The sequence below is a fragment of the Chroicocephalus ridibundus genome, chromosome 6, assembly GCF_963924245.1.
Source record: "Chroicocephalus ridibundus chromosome 6, bChrRid1.1, whole genome shotgun sequence".
Taxonomy (NCBI): Eukaryota; Metazoa; Chordata; class Aves; order Charadriiformes; family Laridae; genus Chroicocephalus; species Chroicocephalus ridibundus.
In genome coordinates this window covers 37,123,463-37,148,454 of record NC_086289.1, presented here as the reverse complement: position 1 = coordinate 37,148,454, position 24,992 = coordinate 37,123,463, and the positions used below count along the sequence as shown (strand labels likewise).

General features: G+C 51.0%; 1 protein-coding gene across 1 annotated transcript in view; it reads left to right on the top strand.

The window, feature by feature from the left end:
• Positions 1–24,992, top strand: part of CDH23 (cadherin related 23) — a 212,293-nt gene that overhangs the window by 14,756 nt on the left and 172,545 nt on the right. Inside the window, exon 3 of the mRNA XM_063337560.1 lies at positions 175–252. Within this exon, the coding sequence (XP_063193630.1) occupies positions 175–252 (78 nt within the window). The remainder of the gene's footprint in view (positions 1–174; positions 253–24,992) is intronic.

The window sequence follows — 24,992 nt, the reverse complement described above, 5'->3', positions numbered from 1 at the left end:
CCCCAGCCAGCTTCTAGGGGGACCGCGCTGCTTTCTGTCCTCCTGCCGGCCTTCACCTCAGGGGTACCCATCACCATCCCCACGCCGAGCAGCAAGCCCCGTCCCCCGTGTGCATCCCTCCTCCCAGCTGCACCAAGCCGGGGAAATAACGCCTTGCTTTTGTCCTCTTCCCAGGTCGGGGCAATCACCTGCCGTACTTCATCAACTACTTCTTCGATACCTACCTGCTGATCAACGAGGACACTCCCGTGGGTAAGTGGGACGTGCCCGCGGGCGGGGGGTTCTGCTGCTGCCGACCCCCTGATGGAAAAGGATTAAAGGAATGCTTTTCTTCTGATTGACAGATGTAGCTTATTTTTTTTTCTTGACTTATTTAGCTAAGGATCGGTTTTTAGTAAATGCAGAAATCGACCCGGTCATTCTCGGCCTCTTTCCAGGCTCTCAGTCTATTAAACTCGTGCTCTTCAATCAGGGCTCGTGACTGGCTTGTAATGCAGGAGGGATCGATTGGGAGCCGGGGGCGGCCAGGTGGGAGCCTACAGAGGCCCCTTCTCACATCTACTGCTGCCTTCAACTGTGCAACCCCACCAGCACTTTCCTCAAAAAAAAAAAAAAAAAAGTGCTCTCACCTCACCGAAGTTGTCACGGGAGCTACCAAGGGCTGGAGGACTCTGGAGAGAGAGGTCTCCTCTAGTGGCTGCTCAGCTCAGCCCCGGCTTCCAGCTGAGGCATCTCTCTTTTCTTGGGGGTCTCCTTGGTTGCACCTTTTGCAGCCCCCGTTGTCCCGGTTGTTGGGATTTGGGGGGTGTCTGAGCACAGGGGCTTGGGGGGCGAGTTTTCGGGTAGACGGCGTGGAAGCTCCAGGGTGGCGGCCGAGCTCTGCACAGAGATGTGTTCTCAGCAGAAGGATTTGGTGGAGCCCTGGGGAGCTTTGTCTTGCGGTGATGCTCAGGAATATTTGCAATGGGAAATAACAGTGACAGCCGCTGCTCGGGTGCCTTTATTCACAGCGCCGTGGAAGGCAGGCTGCAAACAGTGTCAGGAAAGGAAGGACCTGACTTCACTGTAATTTTTTTTTCTTCTCCCCCCCCCCCCCCCCCCCCCCGCCAATGACTTGCATCCATGTCATTTTTCATGGTCGTCTTCTGCAAACCCACCCCTTGGAAGTCCCTTCGCACCCGGCTGCTTTGTGTTGTTGTCTGTGTTGTCCCTGCCCCCTTGATGGCCTGTGTCTCCGCAAACACACGTTTAGTGCTAAATACGCCCCAGAGAAGTCCCAGGGACAGATGCAGGAGCAAGAGCTGGTTGGGAACGGCTTAATGGAAATGCTTCCTCGCCGAGTACGTGGCTCTCGAAGTACTTGAGCTTTGAAATACCTTATGGGAATTGGGCTGAACTTCTAGTTTGGCAGAAAACGGGGGAAGATTTCTGATAGCCTGCTTTCCAGTGAGATATTGTGTGAATAAAACTGTGCTTGGAATTACTTTGGGGGGATGAATTTTTTTTCTTTTGTTAAACTTTGTATTACACCGTAGAGAAATAAAATTCACTCTTAAGAATATTTGCACCCTGGGATTTTTGTTTCCAGGTGCACCGGAGGGAAATGTCAGCCGTAGAAATGTTGACAAACAGCGTTTCTGTGTTTTTTTCCGCTGTTGGTAGATGTTTTCTGAGTTATGCTTATTAACTTTAAAAAAAAAAAAAAACGGGGGGGGAAGTAAACACCTTTCTAATGATAAGCAGCAGAACTGTATGTGGTGTCTTAGCTAGAAAAAACAGGAGTCCTTCTCTGGGGGCTGCTGGAAGTGCCCATCACCGTGGTGTTGGGGAAATGCCCCCTTGTCCCTCCCTGTGGCATCCCCAGGCTCACTGAGCCCCAAACCCAGCAGTCCCTGCTCGCTGCTGCCACACCGAAAGGACTCTTAAGCAACAATTAAGAGATCATTCCCCCTCTAATCACTTACAAGAGTAAATTAGTCTTGTCAGGAGCTATTAAGACGGAGAGCTCGGAATTCATTAGGCGAAATTGGGCCGAGGGAGCTGCTGGCGCTGCCGCCGGTCCAGGCTGATTAATTTCTCCCAAAACATCATCAATGCCCATCTGTTTCGTTTAGGTCCGGGGAGAGCAATTTTCAGGTGGACTGACCCTCTTAGTCAGTTATTTCACCCAGAAGTAATGGAACACACACACACACAGAGGGGGAGCGTAGGGAATAGGAGACGTGAGCTCGAGGAAAGAAAAAGGGATTGGGAAAGAAATTTTCAGGAGAAAGGGGGAGATGCCTGGAGAGGAGGAGGGAGGGATAATGGCTGGTGGGACACCATGAGTGTGCCCACATCAGCTGCTGGTGGCTGTGTCGTGGCATGTTTCACTCGGAAAGCAGAAGTACCAGTGGGTTAATGGCCCTTAGAAGAAGAGTTTGCAGGAGAAGGACCATTTGTCTTTATCGCGCTACTCACCACCTTCAGGAAAATCATTCCCAGGGCTGTTTCGTCTAATCCCAGCCCTTTTAGAGGGCTGATGGTGAGGGAGAGCGGGGTGGGTACGGATGCTGGGTGAGTCACTGGAGGTCTCTGTCAAGATGGGATGCTCACTTGGCGTGGTGGCACTTCTGCAGGTGGATTTTCCAGTCCTGGATTTGTCAGCCAGCAGGGATGGGCGGGCAGCACTCCTGGGTTTTCTTTTGGTTGGGGGTCCCCCCTGCTGCAAAAGGGAATGTCTTTTTAGCATAATGTAATGACTGGAGGCTAATTGCCCAGCAAATGGATTTGCTGTGTGCAGGACAAGAATGGGAAAATGAAGATGATCCATCATGTCGAGTCTGTAACTAGCCTTATAACCACCTAGCTTGGATTCACCCGGGTTTCTCTGAAAGCTTTCATGCCTCAACGCCTTGCAAAACGCATGACAAAAGAGGCTATTCAGACGAGCGCGATTCCACTTTCCCTTCATCCTAGCGATAACATTTTAGCGTTGCTGAAATAATGTTGTCTTAAAAGAGTGGGAAACGCTTTAATCGTTGCACCCGAGCTGATACTGCGCACTTGTCTTTGCTCCTGGGGCCACGCCATGCCATGGGCACCCAAGTGGGCTGGGGACAACGTGTCCCTCCTCCCCGTCAGAGCTTGTTCCTGCACACCCTGCCCAAAACTAGAAGGGGAATAAATTTGCAGGACTGATCTCCTCTGTAAAGCCTGTTGAGGTCGAACAGTGCATGACAGAGAAGGAAACCCGCCAGGATTTAGTGGCAAGGCTTGACCACCCCCCTGGGCGATGTGAGTGTGAGAAGATGCTGGGAAAGGTGCCTAGGACGGCTGGCAGGTGTGGAGGCTGGGCTCCCCTGGGGCTTCTGCCAAGGCTGCCTGCGATTTGATTCCCTCAGTTATTTCTGGGCAGGAAAGCATGCAGCTGAGGCTCTTGGCTCTCCGCCTCACCAGCTTGCTGGGATGCTCTGCTGTGGGCATTGCCGGGATGCCTGGTGGGATGCTCAGCCCTAGGTCCTCCAAAGTTGGCTGCCTTGGTATCTCTTCCCGCTTGTTCCACATGTGACAGCGTATGGGGCTGTGTTTTCTGCTCAGAGCCCCCTTGCTCCTTCCCTTCAGCTCACTGCCTCTTCCAGGCCGTGCTCTCCATCCCTTGGGTTGGCTGTGGCCAGATAGCATGGCGGGTGACTGATGGGGAATTTTATGTGTTGCTTCTGCCCCCACCTTTGCTCTGCACAACTTCTGCTGAGCTGGCAAATGCGCCATAAATAGCTGAGGTTTCGGGAGCGGGGTGGGTATGCTCTCATTAGCTTACAAAAAACCCTGCTTGTCTGGGGACTTGCAGATGGCGACTTCCAAAAGCTGTTGCAGGAATTTCAGTTAGATACAGTAGAAGAGAGGGTGGTTGCTGGAGACACCCAAACCTCTTGCTGGTGTTGACTGAGTCACAAATTCTGCCAGGGAGCACGCATGTGGAAGCCATTCTTGCTCAGGCACTTGGCTGTCCACTGGCCGTGCCGTTGGATGGTTGAGGATTGCACTGTGGCTCTTGGCACCGACTAGGAGAGCTTTGCTGGCTGACAGATTTCTGATGGTGTGGCTTGACTTTCTGCAGTGGGGAACTCGGATTACGCTTTCCCAGGGCAAGCTGGAGCCCTTCCAGGGCAGGCTGCATTGAGCAGACCACCTCCTCTGCTGGCAGGAGAAGGCACTGTGGAATTTGAGAGGAAAGCTGATTTTTTTTTTTTTTTTTTCTGGGGATACCCACACCAGCTAAGGGGACTCCAAAACATATGTCTGTTTCTCCACCAAGTTCTGAGGTGAAGAGCTGAACCTTGCTCTTTGTGAGACCTACTTCACCAAAATGGGCCATAGTGGATGTTGCCCCATGGAGTTGGGGCTCTTACTGGGGACCCCAAGTTGTTGCAGCCTGAGAGGGGCCAGGGATCGTGGGGTACTGCTGCAGTATGGGTTGTAATTTGTTGGCTGGTGGTGATTAAAGTGATTGGGTTGTTGTGTGTCACCTCTTGCACTTCAGGGCCTTCTGGGATGGAAAGCTATTTCCCAAGAGGCCTGGAAGAGGAACTTGGTATTTAGCTGGCAGCAGCAGGGCGGTAACTCTGCACGTGGATCTGAGGCAGCGTGTCCCTCTGATATTTGTGGATGACTTGACTTGATTCTCCATCCTAGGCGAGGACCAGGCCAGAGGGCTTTTCTTCTCCAGGCAGGGAAGGCTGCCATCCTCTGTGTGCTCTCTCTGTCCTTTCCAAAGCAATCATCTCTTCTGCCACAGCCTTTCACTGCGGTGCTCTGGTCCCGGGCAGCCAGATGCTTTGGTCCCCGAGGGTGCCGGGCCATTCAAGCTGCTGCTGAAGATACGGTTATCTGCCTGTGATTGAGCACGGGCTGTCTCGGCTAAACCCTGCCTGCCTGTTAGATCCCACGGCTATAGGCATCTGCGGTGGTTGGGCTTCTCCATCGTGGCCCTTGCCTAATGCATCACAGGAAGGGGAGAGGGGAGGAAAAGTGCTGGCTGAGGTCTCTGCATACTTCTGGACTGATTAAACTGTTTTGGAGCCGTCTGGGCCAGATATCCATGCGTGAAGCTTGTGGGCCATCTGTTGGGGACAGCTTTGGAGAGGGGACACCGTGGGCGTCTGAGCGTGGGAGCCTTTTCCCTTTGGTGTCTCCTGGCCTCCCTCCTCGCTTGCAGGGGCTGGAGGGGGTGGGGGGGACACTGCCCGAGCATGTCTGCCGTTGTGTCCCCCTTGCTCAAAATGAAATAATGGAACTAAAAAGAGAAAATTAATTTCACCTCTGTGCACCACGGGGTTAAAAGTCACCCTGGTAAGACCAGAAGGCGTTGTGGGTGTGCTGTTAATGGGGTGCTAATTGGGTACTAAGGAGGTGTAACTCAGAGGATGCCTTTAAAGCCTGGGGTTAATTCCTTGAAAGGAGCACACAGGGAGTCCTGGGCAGTGACAGAGCCTTTGTGAACCACACGAGATAGGCTGGCTTTTAGCAGAATTTGGCAAGTTGGAAAATGCTTTTGCAAAATGTGGTGGCACTGGTGGTAGAGCGGGTGGAGAGCTTGGGAAAGGCTGCTTGTTCATAAGAAAAGTGTGTTACAGCAGCGGCTGTGCCCTCTTCACGCCAGTGCTGCCCAGTGCTCCCTTCCCGTGGCTCTGCACCCGGCTGAGTTTGCGGGGAAGGGCCCCTGTGCCCGCGTGGGGTCGAAATAAGACATGGTCTGCCTTCCCATCAGAGGTGCTCCATCCATGGGTGCTGTGCCGAGGGGGAAGCCTCCGGCCAGCTTGACCAGCTCCAGCCAGGGCTGCGCTGAGCTGTTCACACCCGCCGAGTTAGCAGGGAAAACTAACCCTGTGTTCTTATGGGTGTCCTGCTTTGCCAAAACAGCTCCAAAAATGCTCCAAAGAAGAGGTAATACCCTTTCAGGAAGGCAAGGTGGGAATGTGCAAGTGAGAGCCCAACAGCCACAGGACACTTCCCCACCCCAGTTACACCAACACTATGTGTTTAGGGTGCAGCCAGCATCTATTTCTTCAAGGTTTTTTCTTTTTTCTTCTAGTCTGGAAAGCTAGCTTTCAGCTAGACTAGTGTTTAGGCTGGTAGAGCTGCAAGAACATGTGGACGCATAAGTCATGGGAGGCCGGACAGGCTATCCCTTTGCTGTGGTGTTGCCTTGGATCAGCTTCAGCTGGTGGGGAAGCCATGCTGATGTATGTAAATAATCCCCGGCTGGGAGGGCAAATGTGTGGCAAAACAAGTGGGCTGGTGTGTGCTGGAAGTTGGTCTCTGGCTGGTTGGAGAGTTTGCACAGCGAGCGTCCCAGCATCTGTGTTAGCACTGATGTGGGGGCAAGGGTTTCATGATGGAAAGAACCCAGTAAAGTTGGGGTTTTTTTATGGCTTATCTGGCAGGCAAAAGGTTAGCTGGCAAATATAGGGTAGACCCTAGGCTCCTTGACTTGCTGCTGGGTGGATGTTCTTAGCCATAGACCACACGAGAGGATGCCAGCAGTGGTTAAATCCGAGCTGGAGTCCAGCCGGGGATGTTTCATTCTGCTGGAGCTGGCTCCCTGAGGTTATCCGTCCTGTTCCGAAAAGGACGAGATGGGATCAACTCATCTTCTGGAGGCCAGAAGCAGTTTGCTGCCTTTGGTAAGGTTTGGGGGGAAACATTGCTTTTTCTGCTTCTAAACCCACCCCCTCGACCGGACTGAATTTGTTGCCACCAGCAGAAGGGCTGCTTGTCCCTGGCGGGTGTGTGAAGCCCAGCTATTTGAAACGTTCTTTGCTCCCAGCAGCCTCGGGGGTTCCCACCACCTCCTGTTTTGGTGCTAGTGTTACAGCAGGTACGTGGACTCTTATTTTCCAGATGAAGGCTGGCACCGGTGTGCCCCTTTGGGCTGATGGTACCAGCCCATACGTGTCCATCACCCCGGCGGAGCGCATGCCTGTGTGCAGCCGGCAGAATTGATTTGGCCTTTTACAAGGGATAATTCCAGAGGAATGTGCTCATCCCTGACTGCGAGAGAGATTGAGATATTTTTGAATAGGAAACCTGCGTGGTGAGCTTCATTACAGGCATCGCAGAGGATGGGTGTGAATATTCTCCTTTGGAAAGGGAAGCTCGTGTGTCGTCTCCAGTGTTAATTGGAAGCGATATGATCATCCGATGGCTACTTACCACTTAAAGCTGCTTGAGCGTTCTGCAAAGGACCAGCCTTGTTTCTAAGCATCATAATGACCCAAATTTGGGGTCGTTAGAGGAGTATTGTAAGAAGAGGGTTTCGTTCTCCTAATGTGAGTCCTTTTCCTGTTTGTCATTTGAAGGCCCCTTGGTGAAATTACTTGTTGAGCTGTAAAAAGTGCAGCACTGTTAACGAAAATTTAAGGCTAGAAAATTAGTTATTCCCAACATCAGGAAACTTAAGGGGAAAAAAAAGCTCCCCCCACCCCCAAAACCCTTAACCCTGCATCATTAAATTAATCACTTCATCAATCACTTAAGTTTTCATATCTGCTTTGCTAATAGGCAATAATGTTAATGCTTATATTTAAGAAGTGAAAGAGAGAGAGAGAAGGAAGAAAGCGTATTTGCAATATGGACTAATTAACATGCCGGGGTAACCTTGCTTGTGGTAACGGCCTCGTCAAACCACGTGAAGGTTGGATCTCGCCACCTTCCGCGTTGGAGCCCTTGCACGGGGGGCGAAGGCCTCTCAGGGGAAATAGAGAAAGAGTGTGTTTGTGGGGTGAATTTTATGCCTGAGATGACTTTAGTAGCATTAATTATCTGTACAGCACCCTCGGTAGGAGCTCCGTTTGTGGGCTGGGCGTTGGGCTGTGCTCAACAGAGCCCTCCTCATTAGACTGAAGTGTCTTGGGTGTCAGTGCTGTCCCAGCTTGGTTAAACTTGGCCTTTTTCCCAGCCGGTTGGAGGCATTATCAGGGGGTGACAAACCTGATATAGCGCAGGGACGGGAGTGTGAGTCAGGCTTGGTGAAGCAATAAACACAGGGCAGGGGGGAAAGTGTATATGCATGTATGTATGTGTGTGTATATTCAAATTAGGAGGCTATATATGTATCTTTGTGAAGGTATTAATATTCTAAGGGACTGTAATAGGGGCCAAGAGTATTTCCCTGTACTGTAGGGAAATACTTGCGTGTGCATACACTCATAGTTTTTATTTTTGGTGGGGAAGGTGAGCTGTGTTTTCACTTTGAGTCTATCAGTGGGACCTCGTAGGAAAAAAAGCTGTGGTTGCAAACAATATCAAACGTGCTTGTGTATTTTGCCAGATCTATCCCACGAGAGCCTCTTCTTACACAATTTTCAGACTTCTGGCCTCGTGAAAAATTAACCTTCCGATTAAACTGTCCATAACTGACCACTGTGGAAGTGCTACTTTGTCTTTAAACAAGGAAAAATTCGAACTTTTCCCTCCCCACCACTACGAGTTTGTGGTTGTTGTTTCCTGGTGTAAAAGAAGTCATAAAAAGTGCAAAAAATGCAATGAATAAAAAGGTAAAGAAAGCCCAGCTGCTTTTCACCCGCCTCAAAAATCACCTGAGTGATTAAAATGTGGAAGTTTACTTGGCTAGTCCTTGTTATGGACAACCACCACCTTCCTGTATGAAAATAAGCAGGTAGAAGAGAGTCCTTCTGGAAGCATGTGTACGTGCCATGGTGCTGAGATTGCGGGATAAAGGTCCCGCTGTCGGGAATTGTTTTAGCAGGACGCTGCTGTTTTATCCCAGTGAGCATCCCGTTATCCCGGTGAGCATCCCGTGCTCAGGGCCAGGGTGTCGGTAGGTGTTGCACTGCCATAACTGTGCTTGATTGCCTGGGTGGCCTCTTAGGAAGCCTGTTTTCTTGCTATTTCTGCACTTTTTTGGACCCCAGGATGCACAGGGTGGTCGCCTTGGTGTTGCCACATGAATCCGTCCCCTCCCCGTCTCCTGGCTTTTAACCCAATTTATCGCAGGCTTGTGCGAAGGCACCTTTCTGCCTTTGAATGGCTTAATGTGCTTGATTGGCAGGGGGAGTTAATGAACTGGTTCCTCCTGTCAAACCGTTCCTGTACATTGATGGCTTTGGAATTAACTGTAACCACTCGGGGGGGGGGGGGGGATTAAAAAAAAAAAAAATCTGGAGACAGCGTTGTTGGACAACTCAATGAAAACATCTGCTCAATTTGCAGCGGCGGCCAGAGGAGTGGATAAGCTCCGCGCCCTCCCTCTCTTAAAGATTTATTAATATTGCTTTTTACACCGGGGGAAAAGATTTCAAACGCTTGACATTTAATGGTTAGTAACTCAATTTTATTCCATTCATCTGCACGGGTTCGTCAGCCGCCTGCTCTGCCGAGGCCCCGGCGTTGGATCGCCGTCTTTCTGCGGGTGCGCAATTAGGAAGGCGATTCAGTGATTCAGTGCCTCAACGCGGAGGGACCTCTTCCTTTTTCTTTTTTTTTTTTTTTTTTGCTTTCTAATTGATTATTAGGTTTGAGGGGAGGGATGATACTATAGAGCGTGATACACCCTTTCGCAAACAGCGACGTGGCTTCGTTTCTTACTCTGCTGTTGAGTTTCAAGCAGTTAATTTGGAAAAGGCAGGGGAGGGTGGGGGGGAAGACCTTTACCACTTGGCCAAGTCCAAGGGAGACGAAGAACTCGGTACAGGGAGAAGCGAGGAGCGTTCTCACAGGCAGGGATTAATGGTTGTTACTAATGATTTTGGGAAATAGAGGGGAAGAAATAGATAGGGCAGAAGACTGTAAAGTAAGTAACGGCACTGCGGAAAAACATTGACTCCAGAAACGCGCATTTCCCCACGAGACAGCCCCATCAAATTAAACACATCCTGCCGGATAAAACAATTGTTTCTGTATGAAAGAGCACTGGTGTAAAACTCAGGGCAGTGGGGTGCTCAGGCAAGGGAGCAAAGGGACCAGGGGGAAAGCAGCATCCTGCGCACATATCTCTCCCACCGCCCCCAAAGCGGCTTTCATGGTCCCCCTCTTTCATAGGAGGGACCAGAATTTGGTGGCCGTGGCTTTGTGCTCAGCAGCAAGTGTGCCCGGCTTTTCTGGCCTCGGCTTCCTAAGCAGCAGCAGTCTTGGGGGGGGGGTGGGGGGGTGGGTGGGAAAAGGCTCAGGGTCCGTTTGCTGCTCGCAAAGAGCTCGGTACTTCACATCAAAAGCCAAAAATATTGCGCTTGGTGGGTGTCCCACTGTAAAAGCAACTGGAATCTGCCGGACAGGCTGCTTTCCAGTCTTGTTGTGGGTTGGTTTTGATTGTTTGTGGGTTGTTTTTTTTTTTTTTTTTTTTCCCCTCTAGAAACATAAGCTCCCCCCAGGGACCAGCGATACCACAGATGGTTCGGTTCTTGTTTTGCCTCTCCTGCATCCTGTATCCAGGTGGCATCATCCCGGTGGGCAGAGGGACAATTTTCACTGGGACGTTGATCCCAGAAATGATGGCATGCCCACCCACCCCAAAAAAAAAAAAGCTTTGGTAGCAGAGATGTGCCTGCAGCCTCTTTTGAGCAAGAAACACCAGCAGTGTTTGGCCGCCCAGGCCGGAGGGACCCGGTGGGGTTGTGCAAGGGGAAGGCGAGGGGTTTTGCCAGGCACGGTCTGGTCCTGCTATCTCTTAAACCCACCGCCTTGTAAAAGTGGAAGTGGCCCCAGGTGGTTGGATAACGGCATCTTTAATTGTGCTCTGAATGAGATTAACTTCTTATCTGACAGTTTGACATCTTTATTATTATTAATGTGTGAATAATACAGTGCGGGGTTGTTTTTTTTTTTTTTATGTGTAACTTTGGTAGCAAATGTTTTCCTTTTGTTTAGCGGCGTCTGTTACTTTTGCTGGTTAGCCACCTGCAGATTCCCGGGCTCCAAGGGCAGGGATCCCTGAGGTCAAGGGATGCTGCTCTCCTACTTCTTTCCTTATCGAATGGTAACTGCCGTTGCACCGCAGCTATTCCCGTTGCATTTATTATTTTTGAGCTGTGAGTAGAGGTGGTGGTGGCGAGCAAGTCCTCCGGTGAGTCTGGAGTTACTCGGGTCAACGGGAAGGGTGATGGGATGGGATGGGATGTCGGGGGCTTGGGACGGTCTCTCCCAAAGGCCAGTCGGGAGGAGCGATATCCGTGGGCAGGGAGGGATGGCTGGCACTGTTCCAGAGGGAGTTTATTACGGCCCTAAAAACCCAGACAGAGGTTTGCTCCATTTACTGTTGCCTGGCCGAAAAAAAATATTCAAAATGCGGTGGAAAAAATTGCTGGCCGTGGGAAAGGCTGCCGGGGAGGGGGCTCAGGATGCTGCCAGGGATGGACGTAGATGCCGATGGGGCTCTGGGTGCTGTGGCAGGGGCTGGGACCCTCTCTCCGAGTGGGGAAGAGAGCCGTGGAGGGTGGGAGGCGGCTGCAATCTGTCGACTCCATGGAAAGTCGTTTCCACGACATACCTTGCTATTAAACGGGATAACGAGGTCAGTAGTGCCTCTGCCTTCAGCCAACACTTCTATCAAAACCAATATTAATTTTCACTAATTAGGAGCTGCGGCTAATGAGTGTCACAGCTAATTTACCTCATCCGTAACGAGGGAGAGGAGGGGGTCAGGCGCCTGGGATCAGAGCCTGCGAATCTGATCTCCCTTTCTCTCTTGGCCGGGCACGTGTTTGTCCCTGGGATGGACATGGGCGTGTGTGTGTGTCCCCTGCCTCCCCTGGGGAGGGCGTGATGCTTTGGGGGGGCAGGGAAGGAGCCGTATGGGGAGAGGCACCGTGCGGCGGGGGTTCTCTGCTCCCATCCAAAGGGAAGGAGGAGGCGAGCGGCTGTTGGGGTGAGGTGGAGAGGAGCGGGCATCACGGCAGAGAGGGTTGGTGCCAAGGTGTTGGAGGGGAGGTGGGCAGGCAACCTGCTGGCTGCTTGTGAGAGTGCCAGAGGGGCTCTGAAGCTCAGCTCCAAGCAGTTGGGGGGGGTGGGGGGGGTGGCAATAAAAGGAAAGAGCTTGGTGGGATTTACAGGGGAAATTTGGGGAACGAAAAGGATGAGAAGCTCAACACGCCCTGGCAATGTGCGCTGGCAGCCCGGAAACCCCCCCCACCCTGGGCTGCATCCCCAGCAGGGTGACAGGGGGGATCCTGCCCCTCTGCTCCGCTCTGGGGAGACCCTACCTGGAGTCCTGTGTCCAGCTCTGGGGCCTCCAGCATAAGGAGGACACGGACCTGTTGGAGTGGGGCCAGAGGAGGCCCCGGAGATGCTGTGAGGGCTGGAGCCCCTCTGCTGTGAGGACAGGCTGAGAGAGCTGGGGGGGTTCAGCCTGGAGAAGAGAAGGCTCCGGGGAGACCTCAGAGCCCCTTCCAGTCCCTAAAGGGTCTCCAGGAAAGCTGGGGAGGGACTCTGGATCAGGGAGGGGAGCCATAGGACGAGGGGGAACGGTTTTACACTGAAAGAGGGGAGATTTTGGTTAGATATTAGGGAGAAATTTTTCACTGTGAGGGTGGTGAGCCCCTGGCCCAGGTTGCCCAGAGAAGCTGTGGCTGTCCCATCGCTGGAGGTGTTCAAGGCCAGGTTGGACAGGGCTTGGAGCAGCCTGGTCTGGTGGGAGGTGTCCCTGCCCAGGTGGGCACCCAGTGGGCTTTGAGGTCCCTTCCCACCCAAACCATTCTGTGATTCTATGACAGTTGTCCTGATGTAAGGCGTGTTTGCTCTTGAAACTCTTAAATTAATTTCAAAAGGCCTCACTGTATGTTTCGTCCCTGTTCTCTTCCATGCCTTTTATCCAGAGGACCACTGCATGCCAGGGCACACCAGCCAGCCTGGAAAGCACCCTGAGCATGAAATGGTGAAGCGGTTTGTCTATCACTGCTCATGCAGACCTCTTGCTCGCTTTAGGGAGTCTCTTTCCCTGGTAGAGTATTGCTGTTGGGTCTTTGATTTTGGGACAAGCTGGACAAGCATTGTGAAGGACAGGCTTGTTTGTAGGGATTGAATTGGGGGTTTTTTGTGTGTTTTTGTTTTTTTTTTTTTTTTTTTTTACTGAGGAGCTTGTGTGCCATGCAGGTTGGCTTCCTGCATAGGTCACGGGCAGGAGTATTCCATGGATGTCGCCAACAGTACTGTGATAGAAAGCAAATTTCTGATTTGGCGTTGTCCCTGTTCCTCCTGTAAACTTGATTTGACAGCTCAGGCAAGGGAAGAAAAGGGCACACTGTTCATTGCATCCTCCTAAAATAACTTGAGTTTTACAGCCTGTGCTGTCTAAAACAAGCTGGAGACTAAGAATTATCTGGAGAGATTGTTGTTTTAAGTAAGAATATGCTAGAGAAATTTGTGGTATGCTCTCAGGCAGCTCGTTGTTAGGGGTGGCCAAAACTGACCGAATAAATGATTCATTGGTTTTATTCACGTTGCCCTGACTATGAACCTCGGGAGCCTTCCTTCCTTGTTGGAATTGATCTGTTCTGTTGGTAAAGGGATGAGCAACACATGCACCATCAGCCCGTCCTGACGCGTGCTTGAAGGAGGACCAAAGAGAGTTTCCTTATCCAAGGCAGCTTTCCGAACGTGCATCCTTCTCTTCGGGGTTTCAGAGGCCTTGAGAAAAGGGTTTGGCTTTTAGGCATGGCCTGAGAAACTCGCATGGGAAAGTGATGTGCAGAGAAGAGCCTCTCTTGGAAACCATCTCACTGGGAGCATCTTTTTGGGGCATCCTGTGAGGTTCAGGTGGGATGCTGCTTATGGTCCGGGCTCTCATCCATCTGCATGGTGGGCTTTGCCTCTGGCAGCCCACCAAGTTGTTTTTGCTGCCGGTCCATATCCAACTCCCCAGCTAGTCCTGACTTGGGCCGGTTTATTCAATTTATTTGAGCTGTTGGTCTGTGAAATTGCCACCCAGCCCGTGGTAGCTCCCGGTAGGAGTTTCGCCTCTACCTGCTCTAAGGCTCGCTGCACCCACAAATGGCTGGGCTTTGTCACTTGTTTCTCACCGGCTCCTCCCGTGTCTGTCATTGGCCTCGGAGGGGAGAAGAGTGTAGCAGCAGAAAGGCGGTGAATGGATTTCATATCCATGTCCTCAACGTGCTCAGGGTGAGTGCTCCCCTGTTTGTCCCAAATGCTTTGGTCTACAGCAGCGACCAGGGCAACTTCTGGGTGAGCAAGTCCCCAAAACCTTCATAGCTTAAAAAGCCTATAGGCTGTCCCATAGCCTTTTTCACGTTCTCTGTAGAGAGTTTGACACCGCAGTCAAATGCCTGCTTTCCAAACAAGTTAGAAAGGAGGAAGAAAAAGAAACGGAGAGAGCAGGAGGTAGCCCATTCCTTGGTGGTGCGGTTCTGGGGAGGGAGCCTGAGCTTTATGGCCAGCTGCTCATCCAAAATCAGTCTGCGAATAGGTCCTCTACATGCTTTTTACTTTGATACGTACGTGCAACCTACCCGGAGGCACACGCAGACCCGTATTTCCTTTGGGCAGAGCAAATCCAGTGGTCAATCGGGTCCAAGCTGTGCCTGGGAAGTCAGCAAGGCAAACGTCTGAAGGCCAGTGAAAGCGCTCCGTTTGCATTTTCTGAGCTAAATTCGCTGACCTCTGCAGGGGACGGGCTCTGATCTCCCATGAATGGAAACAGAGGGCCGGCAGTAGTAGTAACATATTCCTCTGCTGCATCAACCCCTGGGCTTTTTTCCTCCCCCGCTCCAATCCTTGAAACCTCCCCTTATCCCCTGGCTGCAGCAGTGAAAAAACAGGGTGTACGTAGATAATGACAGTGGAGTTAGCAGGTTACCGGCACCAGGGGAATGTCTGGGAACTCTTTAGGGGGGAAATCCCACCCTGGAGCGATTGTTTAGTGTGACTGCATTGTCTTAGGATGACAAATATGTGGGTTTTTGTTAATGTGCTGGATGGAGCTGTATTTTCAAGGTTTACCCCGATTTCCATGGCGCCTGTTGGAGTTGCAGTACCAGTCACGCCACAAAAATAATAGCGTGGTGCTGACAGTGAAATATAAGCAAACAGCGGCATCCATGAACTCCTTGATGGTATTTGTGCATAGGAAGATGTCGCCTCATGCATCAAACGTCTTGCGGGAATGGATTCCCGATCCTTGCAAAGGAAGGGTTGGAGGGAGCCGATGTTGTTGGCAAACATCTCATGTTGGCTGAACACCAGCAGGTGAGACTCGCTGTGCTGGGTCAGGTGGTGGACTTTGTTTCTCTCTGTGTGTGTGTATATATATGTGTGTATATATATATACACATATATATGTATTGCCCCAATCCATTGAGGATGTGGAGTTTGGGATGGGGGCTGCTCTCAAACCAGGGTGTGATTTTTTTTTTTTCTTCCCCCCCCCCCCCCCCTTCCTCCCCAGTGGGAGGCTGTAGCCAAAGCTCTGCTGGCCACCAGGCAGATGGGACCTGTGGGACTGCTGTGGCATGTTGGCTGGGGGCTGTCCCCCTCCCCTGTTCTCCTGCGGGCCAGTTGTTGGGGGCCAAGGTGGCTGAGAAAGTTTCTTTGCGCTTATTGCCCGGGAAAAGTGACCTTCAGGCAGAGTAGTTCTTGGGGGGGGAGGGGGGAAGCTTCCCCAACCGTGACAGATTTGACTATAAATCTCCAGTATTAATGCCCGGGTTCCCAAGGTCTGTCATCCTGCATGCCGGTGAGACACGTGAGTTGCTCAAAAACAACGTACCGACTCATCAGTCATCTTGGAGGCATGTCAGAGAGCTGTTGCAAGCGGGGAGGTTGAAGGAAGCCTGTGAGCGTGCTTGGAGAGGGGGGTACACAGGGACAGCTGGGAGCACATCCTCAGCTGGGAGCACGCACAGGCATCCCAAAACCTGAGAAGGCTGAGATTATGTCAAGTGCGAGAGACCCAGTTGAAAGAGAAGAGTTTCACACGAGGTCTTTAAGTGCATGAAAATATCAGGGATGAGGAGGCTCGGGTCCGGAGGTCTGGAATTCTCATGGCTGTTGGGTGGCTGAGACACACCATGGGGTCAAGTCCAGCCCGCGCAGCGGTCCTGAGCCCCATAGCTTCCCAAGGTGAGGGGGTTTCATTGTCCTCTACTCTTTTCAGTGCTCGGTCTCTCCGTTGTCTCCCAAATTGCCCTGCACCCTTTGGGTACTGCTTGAAGCCATGGGTTTTCCTCTGGTTTGTGGCTGTGAACACCCAAAACTGGGCTTGCTCTTGCCTCTAATGTGCTGGCAAATAATGCCAGCACCCAGCCAGCTGCCACCCGCAGCGGGAGGACAACCAGCGCAACCGGTGACATTATTTTGTCTGGGGGTTTGTGACTTTCTTCGTGAATCATTCTGAAAGAAAAAAAGAGTGTATCTCTTTTCTTTTTTTTTTTGGGTTTTAAAATAGACTCAGCCTGAGTATCTCTTATTGGTACAGGTATTAAGTTAGTTATGAATTTCTTGCACTTTGGGTGCTGGGAAAATCCTTCCCTTATTCCTTTTGAGTTTGCTCTTGGTTAATAAGGCTTATTAGCACTCTTCAATAATGGCATATATAATCTCGGCCTAAATTTGAGGAAATCTGGGGAGCTACCTAGGCCAGGGTGCTCTCTGCATCCTGCCAAGGACAAGTGCTAGATTAAAGGACAACACAAAGAGATGGAGAAGATGAACAGCTGCCCTTTAATGGGAAGGAAGAAGAGAGCTGCGTTTCTTCCTGATGGTAGGAAAAACGCTCGCCGCCCCTAACGAAGGGCTGTAGATCCCGTGGCAGGGTTGGTTTGCTGGACTTGAGGTTTTCTTTGAGGTTTTTAGCTGTGGAGATTGACAGCATGTGCCAAATCCCAGGGCAGTGTCCCCAGGGCTGCGGGATTTCTCATCCTTTCAGGGCTGATGCATTAAGACTTGAGGGACCACTGTAGGGGCCAAAGGGCTGGCCATGGTCTCGCGGTCCCCAAACCATAGTTTCAGGTGGAGAGAGCCGGATGGTTTTTCTTCATCCAAGGAGTGGTAAAACAGCACAGGAAAGGTTCAGTTCTCCCAAATGGGTTTTCCCATTTGGAAATGCTGCCCAGTCTGTGTTTCCATCGCACCCTGGGGAGGAAGGCACGCATTGTTTAGACACTTCTCTTCCTCATGGGAGAGCCACAAGCTCTAACGTACTGCAGCCTATCCTTAAATAAGAAGTTTGCTTGTTATTTGCTGATGGGATGAGGAGTAATCGTTTTACATTGGAAGAGGGGAGATTTAGATGAGATCTGAGGCAGAAATTGTTTGCTGTGAGGGTGGTGAGCCCCTGGCCCAGGTTGCCCAGAGAAGCTGTGGCTGTCGCATCCCTGGAGGGGTTCAAGGCCAGGTTGGCCGGGGCTTGGAGCAGCCTGGTCTGGTGGGAGGTGTCCCTGCCCAGGGCAGGGGTTTTGGAACTAGAAGATCTATAAGGTCCCTTCCAACCCAAACCACTCTGATTCTGTGAATGCTGCTCTGAGCAGGTATCACTTCCAGACTGGGTCCTTGGTCCCTCTGTTTGCAGTGCTGCTCAGTGCGGCACTGTGCGAAGCCCTTCAAGAGAAGGAAGCTGGATTTGCCCGCAGGAGCTGGCACTATGAGCTTGGATGACCAGGAGGGCACTTGAGAAGCACAGGAGGTTTCTGAGGTGCTGTGAAGGGGATGGTTTTGCATGAGAGTTCGAGGCTGGTGCTGCCAAAGGGTCTGGAAAAATACTCAACATACAGGACGCAGCTGCCGTGGCAGAGGTGGCTGGAATTTGTCTCTGATGTCTACAAGTAGCTGTTGGCAAGTAGATGCTGAATTCGGTGGTCAATACCCATTTCTCCCTCAATCAGGGCTTCAGGGGAAAGAGAAGCTTTGAAAGTCTTTACTTTGTGCAATTGAAAGAAAAAGCCTAAAACTGTGACTTATTGGATCACTTTTCTCTTCATAGATTTCCACATTTAGAACAGCCTGTGAAACCTCAGTGATTGCTTTCTTTTTGCCTTCAAACAACCCGGCAGCTGGGATTTAGCATGGAGTTCTGTCTTCAGTTTGGATTTTAAAATTGTGTTTGTTTTTATGTATGACTAGGGGAGTTTGTTTTTTTTTTTTTTGAGCACGGGCTGGTGTAGACGCCAGGTGAGGGGTGCGTGGACTCAGCCACCCCTTGCAGCTCTGGCACAGCTTGCAGAAGGAGCTCTGTGCAGCCAGGTCACCTTGGCCATGGGGAATGTCCCAGGCTGACGTGTGCCATGGGCTGGGGGTCCTGTTGGGGTGACCGACACAGTGACTTGGGTGGAGCTCTTGGGAAGTCTACTGTTGAACGTGGCAGCGCAGCGGGGTGAAGGACCAGCAACGCAAGGTCTTCCACTTGGTGTCTCTTAAAATTGGGTTGTCTGGCTGGTCTTCTGCCCGTCCCTACAGTGAATGTAACGCCATAGAGAAATGGCAGCTTGTAAAAGTAAGTGCTGGATGGAAGTTGAACCCTGCTGACATCCCTGGGATGGAGTCCTGCCTGCTGCTGGTCATCTGCCTCGTCCCACGTAGCTTCAATCTGCAACATGAGGGTTTGGTAAGCATCGCTGCTTCCTTGTGCAGCATTTGCTTCTCTGGCTTCTTAACAGGGTGACAAAGATCACGGAAAAATCTGTTTCCCTTGTCCAAAACACAAAAATTGCCGTGTTCTTAAACAGTAGAGGCTTACCTGGGGTGTTGTTTTGCCCCTTGCCCTCTGCCAAAGTGCAGCGATCTCTGGAGCAAAGCTTGGGGGCAGCAAGGGAGAAGACTGCCTTGGAGCAACGCTCCGTAGAAGACTAAAACTGTTCTTGTAGGAGGATTTGTGACTTCAGACACGTCACACCTGCCGTGTAGGCTACAATTTGTGGTACACAGGCAAGGAGGAGCCTGGGCTTGTTGCTAGCCTGAGGGATCACATCAGTCTTGGAAATAGCCCTTCACTACTTCCTTTCTCACCCCATTTTCTCTTGCCGCTGTGATGAAATTCCTGCGGCAAGCGTTCCCTGGGGTTTTGAGACAAACCACGCCTGGGCAGATAGGATGATGAATAAGGAGCCCCGTGGAGGCTCGCAAGGTGTTATGGAAGCTGCTGGGAGATGTTTTCACTGGTGTTTTGCGTAAAGTCAATTAATTCTGGTATCCAACTCTGTTCTTGTTCTCTCTGTGACGACTTCTGTGCAAGTTGTTTTGTGCTTTGTGTTGCGTTTGTTTTTTTTTTAAGGCAATTCAAGCAGGCTGGGTGCTGTGCGTTTGCGTGAGGCTATGGTTTTGTGCAGGTGCTTCCACAGAGCCTCGGAAAGCTCTTTCTGGAGGTACGCCGCATCCCCATCAAGATGCAAAGGCATTCCCACCTGACCGCGGTGACCATTTACACGGCACGAACAGCCCCTTGCCAACACTCAGAGCAACAGTCGTAGGAGCAGTTAGCAAGAAACCCTTTGTCTGAAATATGTTTTTAATAAACCATTCACTTGAATATATTCAAATAACAAATAAATTCCTGCGAATCCAAGTCTATTTGCAGACAACTTGCGAACGAGAAAGGCTAAATTAATTGAATGCTTTAGTCGCTAGGGATAATGATCCAGCTGTAACAGAGATCTCCAGATGTTTGTTTGCAGAAGAGTGTGCTTTCACAGGAAAAGGAAAAACACTCGTGGGTATATTAACTCAAAGCAAGTTTACAGCTGTGTGCTCGTGAGCTCTACCTCGCACTCCCACCAGCGGCTGCAGAGCTCTGTTCTGAGGCTTCCTCTTGCAATAAACAGCCTCTTTATTTCTCGCTCATTGTCCTCCTGGCCACGTTTAGACATCTGTGACGTGCGAAGTGAGGTAATGGCCCTGTGAAAGCCTCCCAGGCTTCAACAAATATCACCGCCACCACCTCTGGGGTGGACCATGTGTTGCAAGTACTGCTGGACCGCTGCTGCTCCCAGTTTAGGCTGTCATGGCTTGACTTTTCCCTTTTATTTGGCTGAGTTTGCTGCACAGGACCGTAGATTGGGAGAACAAGATGCTGTGTGTTGTCTTGCCGCCTGCTAGGAGCTTGCAGGGATGAGTGGAAGAGCTTTGGTGGATGGAAAAAGGGGAACGCTCTTGGTTTAATTTCATCTAAGGACTGGAGCTTTGCCCAGCTTCTACTGAAGGAGCTTGGCTTTATCAGCGCGTTGGAGTTGTCACTCCAGTGCGCTCCATCTATTTCCCTCCGTCTTATTTTGTTTCTGTTGTTAAACAGCCCAAGCTGGTTTTTGAAGCCCCGTAGCTGAAGTGCCCCATTACTCATAGGCGAGAGGACAATAGAACATGGGGCCGCTCTTAAATGTCTCTCCACGTCGGCGTCATTAATAACAGTAATGCTGGCATCACTTGCTCCTAAATAGCCTCATTTATCAACAAGCAATTTACTGCGGTGCCGTGGCGGGGACGCAGATAAGCTTGTGCCTCAGATACCCAGGCACCACCTGCCAAGTCTCTCCTCACCTTTTCTTTGGCATCGGAGAGGGAGGGAGGCATGGTAGGAAATTCAAGGCCGTGTTGGATGAGCCTTTGAGCAACCTGGTCTAGTGGGAGGTGTCCCTGCCCAGGGCAGGGGGGTTGGAACTGGATGATCTTTAAGGTCCCTTCCAACTCTAACCATTCTGTGATTCTATTCTATGATTAAATGCTCCATCCAAGATGTGGAAGTTGCAAAGGGTTGGGTTGTGCTTGGAGAAAGGCAGCTTCAAGGCCAGGACTGACAGATGAAAGGGTTGATGAGTTGCACGTGTTGTATTTCCCCAGGCTGTCATCTTTGTGAAGAGTCTTTCCAGCATCTGGTTGTTTCTCTTGGTTCCCTTAAGAGTTTTGGTTGCTCTTGAAGGTGTGAGAGGAGCAGGAAATGTAACCTTTCCAAAACTGGCTGTTTTGGGCTGCAAATTTCTGTCCCATTTCTGTAAGTCTTGCTTTTACTGCAGCCATACCTTGGAGATCAAGAGGTGCTAACTCAACTCCAGAGGGATAAATCAAGCGGGGATTTCACTGCGTCTTCATTATAACGAGGCAGAATTTATCACCCAGCACACGTTTTGAAACCTCAGAGAGTTACGGTGACAGTCCAAGGCCAATCTGCTTACAGATCTGAAGTCAGCAGACAAAAAAATCTGTCCGCGGGTACCATCTCCTTCTGGCTTGGGGCCTTTGACGCACATACCAACTCACGCTTGTGCTAGAGCAAAATACCCGGCAGTATTTGGGCTGAGGGCGGCTATATTTATTTGTTCCCCTGAACCATTCAGAGAGCGGAGCAGCTGGGCCAGAGGCAAGCTGTAGCGCTGAAGGTTTTGTATTCCCTGGGAGACTGAGAGCCTCGGGGATGTTTCATCTTTTTGTAAGGCGCAGATGAGATTTCAAACAAGACATGAATGAATCCCGCTTGAACTTCACTTGCGCAAGTAAAATTTGCTGATGGGGGTGGTTTTTCTTTTTTTTTCTCTTTTTTTTTTCTCTTTTTTCCTTTTCCCCATTCATATTGATCAGCCCCTCTCAGCCTGACAGGGTTTGGTGGTGGAGGAAGCAGCGCTCAGGCAGCACTATTTCGGAGGTGGCGTTTTCTGCTCTGGCTCGTCTCATCCCCGTTAGTGGAGCACAGCTGGCGTCGCACCCATGGAGCGCTGGTACTCGCACGGCTCCTCTGTTAGCACTGCGGGTGTCACTGCCTTACTGTCCGGGGGGGTGTCTCGTCTTACACCCTACAGGTGTCTTGTGCTCCTGCTCAGTGCTGTGGTGGTCCTGGGACCCAGTCCGTAGGCAGCGCGATCTAATGAGCTTTATCTCTGACCTCATATTAATTGCAGAACAGCGTCTCTTTTCTAATTAACACAAAGCTATGTTACCTTGTCTGGGTGAGATGCAAACTATGGCGTGTGTCGTCTTACTCACACATCATTTATTTACACCAAACAGTAAAGCACCTCATTAGCTAGGCTTCTGGGGTCCTGCTTTTCTTCTGTTTGCCCCGGTGTCTTTCTAGAAAGCTTGGTATGGCCAAAGAGAAGCCATGAACTCGAGGGTGCTGGGTCAACTGCATCTTCTAGCCTCCTCTGCCCTCCTGCTTTCTGCAGCAGGTGGGAGATGGCTGTGGGCACGTACTCCTGTTTTTCCAAGTTGAGGAGAGGTGACTCCCATCTGAATGATCTCCATAGAGCTCCTGTTAGTTCATCGCATCCATTAAGTAGAAAGTAATCCCTGGAGCTAGGATTTGGTTTCAGCCCTCATTACTGTCCCAGACATCAGAGCTGGTTGGTCCCCTGCTGTCCATATGGTAACTCTTGGTCCTCTACGTGCTCTTGGCCTCCCTTTCTCGGAGAGTTGGCAAGGTCTTTTATGCCTTGGTGGCATGTTTTGGCTCAATTATCCCCTAGGCAAGCCTTGTCTCATCTTTCCTAGTGAAAGTCCATGGCTTGCTTCAGCTGGTTACCCAGGCTTTATGCTCTACTGGAAGACGCTTCTGAAAATATTGGGTGCTCAGCATCCCTGCTGCTTCTTGGTTTTAGCCAGACACCTCTCAGTAGTCAAAAAGGGCGGCCACAACAGGTCACCTACTGAGATGGTTTCTTCTGACCTGTGAAGCTCTTTGCATGGTGTCATGGCTTCTCTGGCAGGATCAGGAGTCTCTTGTTATCTCTGTTCTTGCCAGCTGGCAGTCAAAATGCAAGCTTGCTGGACTTTGTTTAGAAAACTAGTCCTCTGCCCTTTGGCTCCCCAAATGGGACTGACCCCAGCACTGTGGTGCTGCAGTTCTAGTCTCTGCCCTTGTTTATACAACTTGTTCCATCAGTTGGTGTAATTTCTTGGTTCTGGAAGCACAGTGACTCTACACTAACCTCAGTCACTACGGAAAGCCCCCAGCCATGTGGTTCTGACCTCAAGATCCATATTCATTTAGAGTTCCCCCCCCAAGAAACAACTTGGAGTAATTGCTTGGGAGCAATCTGTCTCTGCACGGAGTCAGTAGAACTCCTTGGAGGAAGGTCTCCTCACCATGTCCATGAGGACCCGTAGTGGTCCCAAGGGAGGTGGGATGTCCTGCTCCCTGCCCGTGCTGGTTGGCGAGTTCATGTTGGGGGGACACCTGGCAACCACAGCTTTTAAAGAAAGGGTTGTGACCTTAAGGAGAGGCATTCGGCTTTCTTTAATTGAGCTATTTTCATGGAACTTGTAGGAACCCTAGGGTTTTTTCGTGGTGCAAATCCTTCTCCCATGTTGAGCTGTAACTTGCCGCTCCTGAGTTGTTGGGAAGAGGACGGTTGTGGTCACTGCTGGGAAAGCACTTGTGCAGCCTCTGGTGGGACTGCATGTCCCACCTTCATGCATATCCATTTTTTCAGAGAAGCATGGTCGTCTAAAAGCTGGCCGTCGAGGCAGACGTTGGTTGGAAGCTGCCTTCAAAGATAGCATTTGGGGAAGGAGGTGCTGCAGCCTGCATGAGGTGTGAGGTTTCTACAGGTGGTTGTGCATGCATCATGGGCCCTTCTGATGAGGTGGGTGTGGTGGTGAACTACCTCTGGTGGTCTCCACTCCCTCTCGGAGCTGGCACAGGTGGGAAATCAGGGTGAGGTGAAGGTCTCACCATCACTGTTGATCTTGGGTTTCTGCCTGTTACTGAGGTGCAATATTCACACAGGGGAGAACTGGGTGGTGTTTCCCTCCACGCTGGTACTGGTGACAGAGCTTCCTTCCACCTATGAGTATTTAATTAGTTGAAAAATGCATTTTTTTTTTTTTGAGGGAGGTTGGGAGAAGGCATAAAGGAACGAAGGGAAATATTCCTTACTTTTTTCTGGGCCGTTTCTTATTTCAAAAACTAATTAGACAAGGATATTCTATGGATTTAGAGTTTAAACTTTGTGTAAGAAATGTTAATCAAGACCGTATTAGCTAGATTTTCCTTGAGGAGTGAGTATGGCGGGGGGTGGTGTACGGAGTGTTGGGGGTGTTTCGGAGACAAGCATGAGGCGGCGTGGCGATATTTGGCAGCACGGCCATGTAGAGGGAATGGGTTTGCCTTCACAGGTGGGGAAGCACCCTGCTCCCTGGAGCTGCTTGTGGAAATTGGGATTTGGATCTCATCCAGTCAGCCCTGCTGGGGCTGTTCCGGGGTGGGGGGTACGTAGCATCTTTTCCCGACCAGTTTCAAAAGCCCCTAGGTGGTGTTGGGGCTTTCTGCCGTCACTTAATGCCTCGGTAGGTTTCACTGCTGGGAAATTTCTGCTAACCCCAGATTTGTGTTTTCCTTTGCTTTTTCAGCTCCTTCTGCCTCCTCCCGCCCCTGTGCCCGTGTCTCATGAGTAGCTGTTAGTCAGGGGAGGGCAGCTCCAAGGAGCCAGGCTGCATCTAATGTTTAGGGTTTTCCAAGAGTCCCCTTCCCCAGCCTCCTCGGCTGAGCCGCCCGGGTATTGACGAAGATCTCCGTCTGATTTCCTCCAGTTGGCAGTGCTCAGAAATGAAGGCAATACTCCTGCCGTGGTGGAACTGGAGACAATTCAGGTCTTGCCTGCTTTGTAGCATCCGTGCTCCTGAGAACGGCTCCCCCTACCCCGGTCTTCAGCAAACCTCGGGCTTTGTAAGGCGCTGTGCACTTCCCCGGGCTGGCGGGACGCCTTGTGCGTTCCCGTCTTCAGTTTGCAGCTCTGATGTAAAATATCCGGTTAATCTCATGTGGTTTGTTTATTCCCCCCCCCCACACACCCCCTTTATAAGCCCATGATGCTCAGTGCTTGCACTTCTCTCGGTGTTTGTTCCCCCCATGCTCCCCTCTTTTTGTATTCATTCTGTTAAGTTTATCAAGCGCGGACTTTCCTCTCTGGGAAGTCCGAATACTTTAATTCCGCCATTCCCCGCTGCTTCCTGACCCTTCTCAGACAAAGGGGGCGAGTGAACCGCCGGTTAATTTCCTTTTAAAATTAGTTTAAAGGTGCCTTGAGCAGTCGGCTCCCCTGCATCCCTCCCCTTGTGATGGGGCT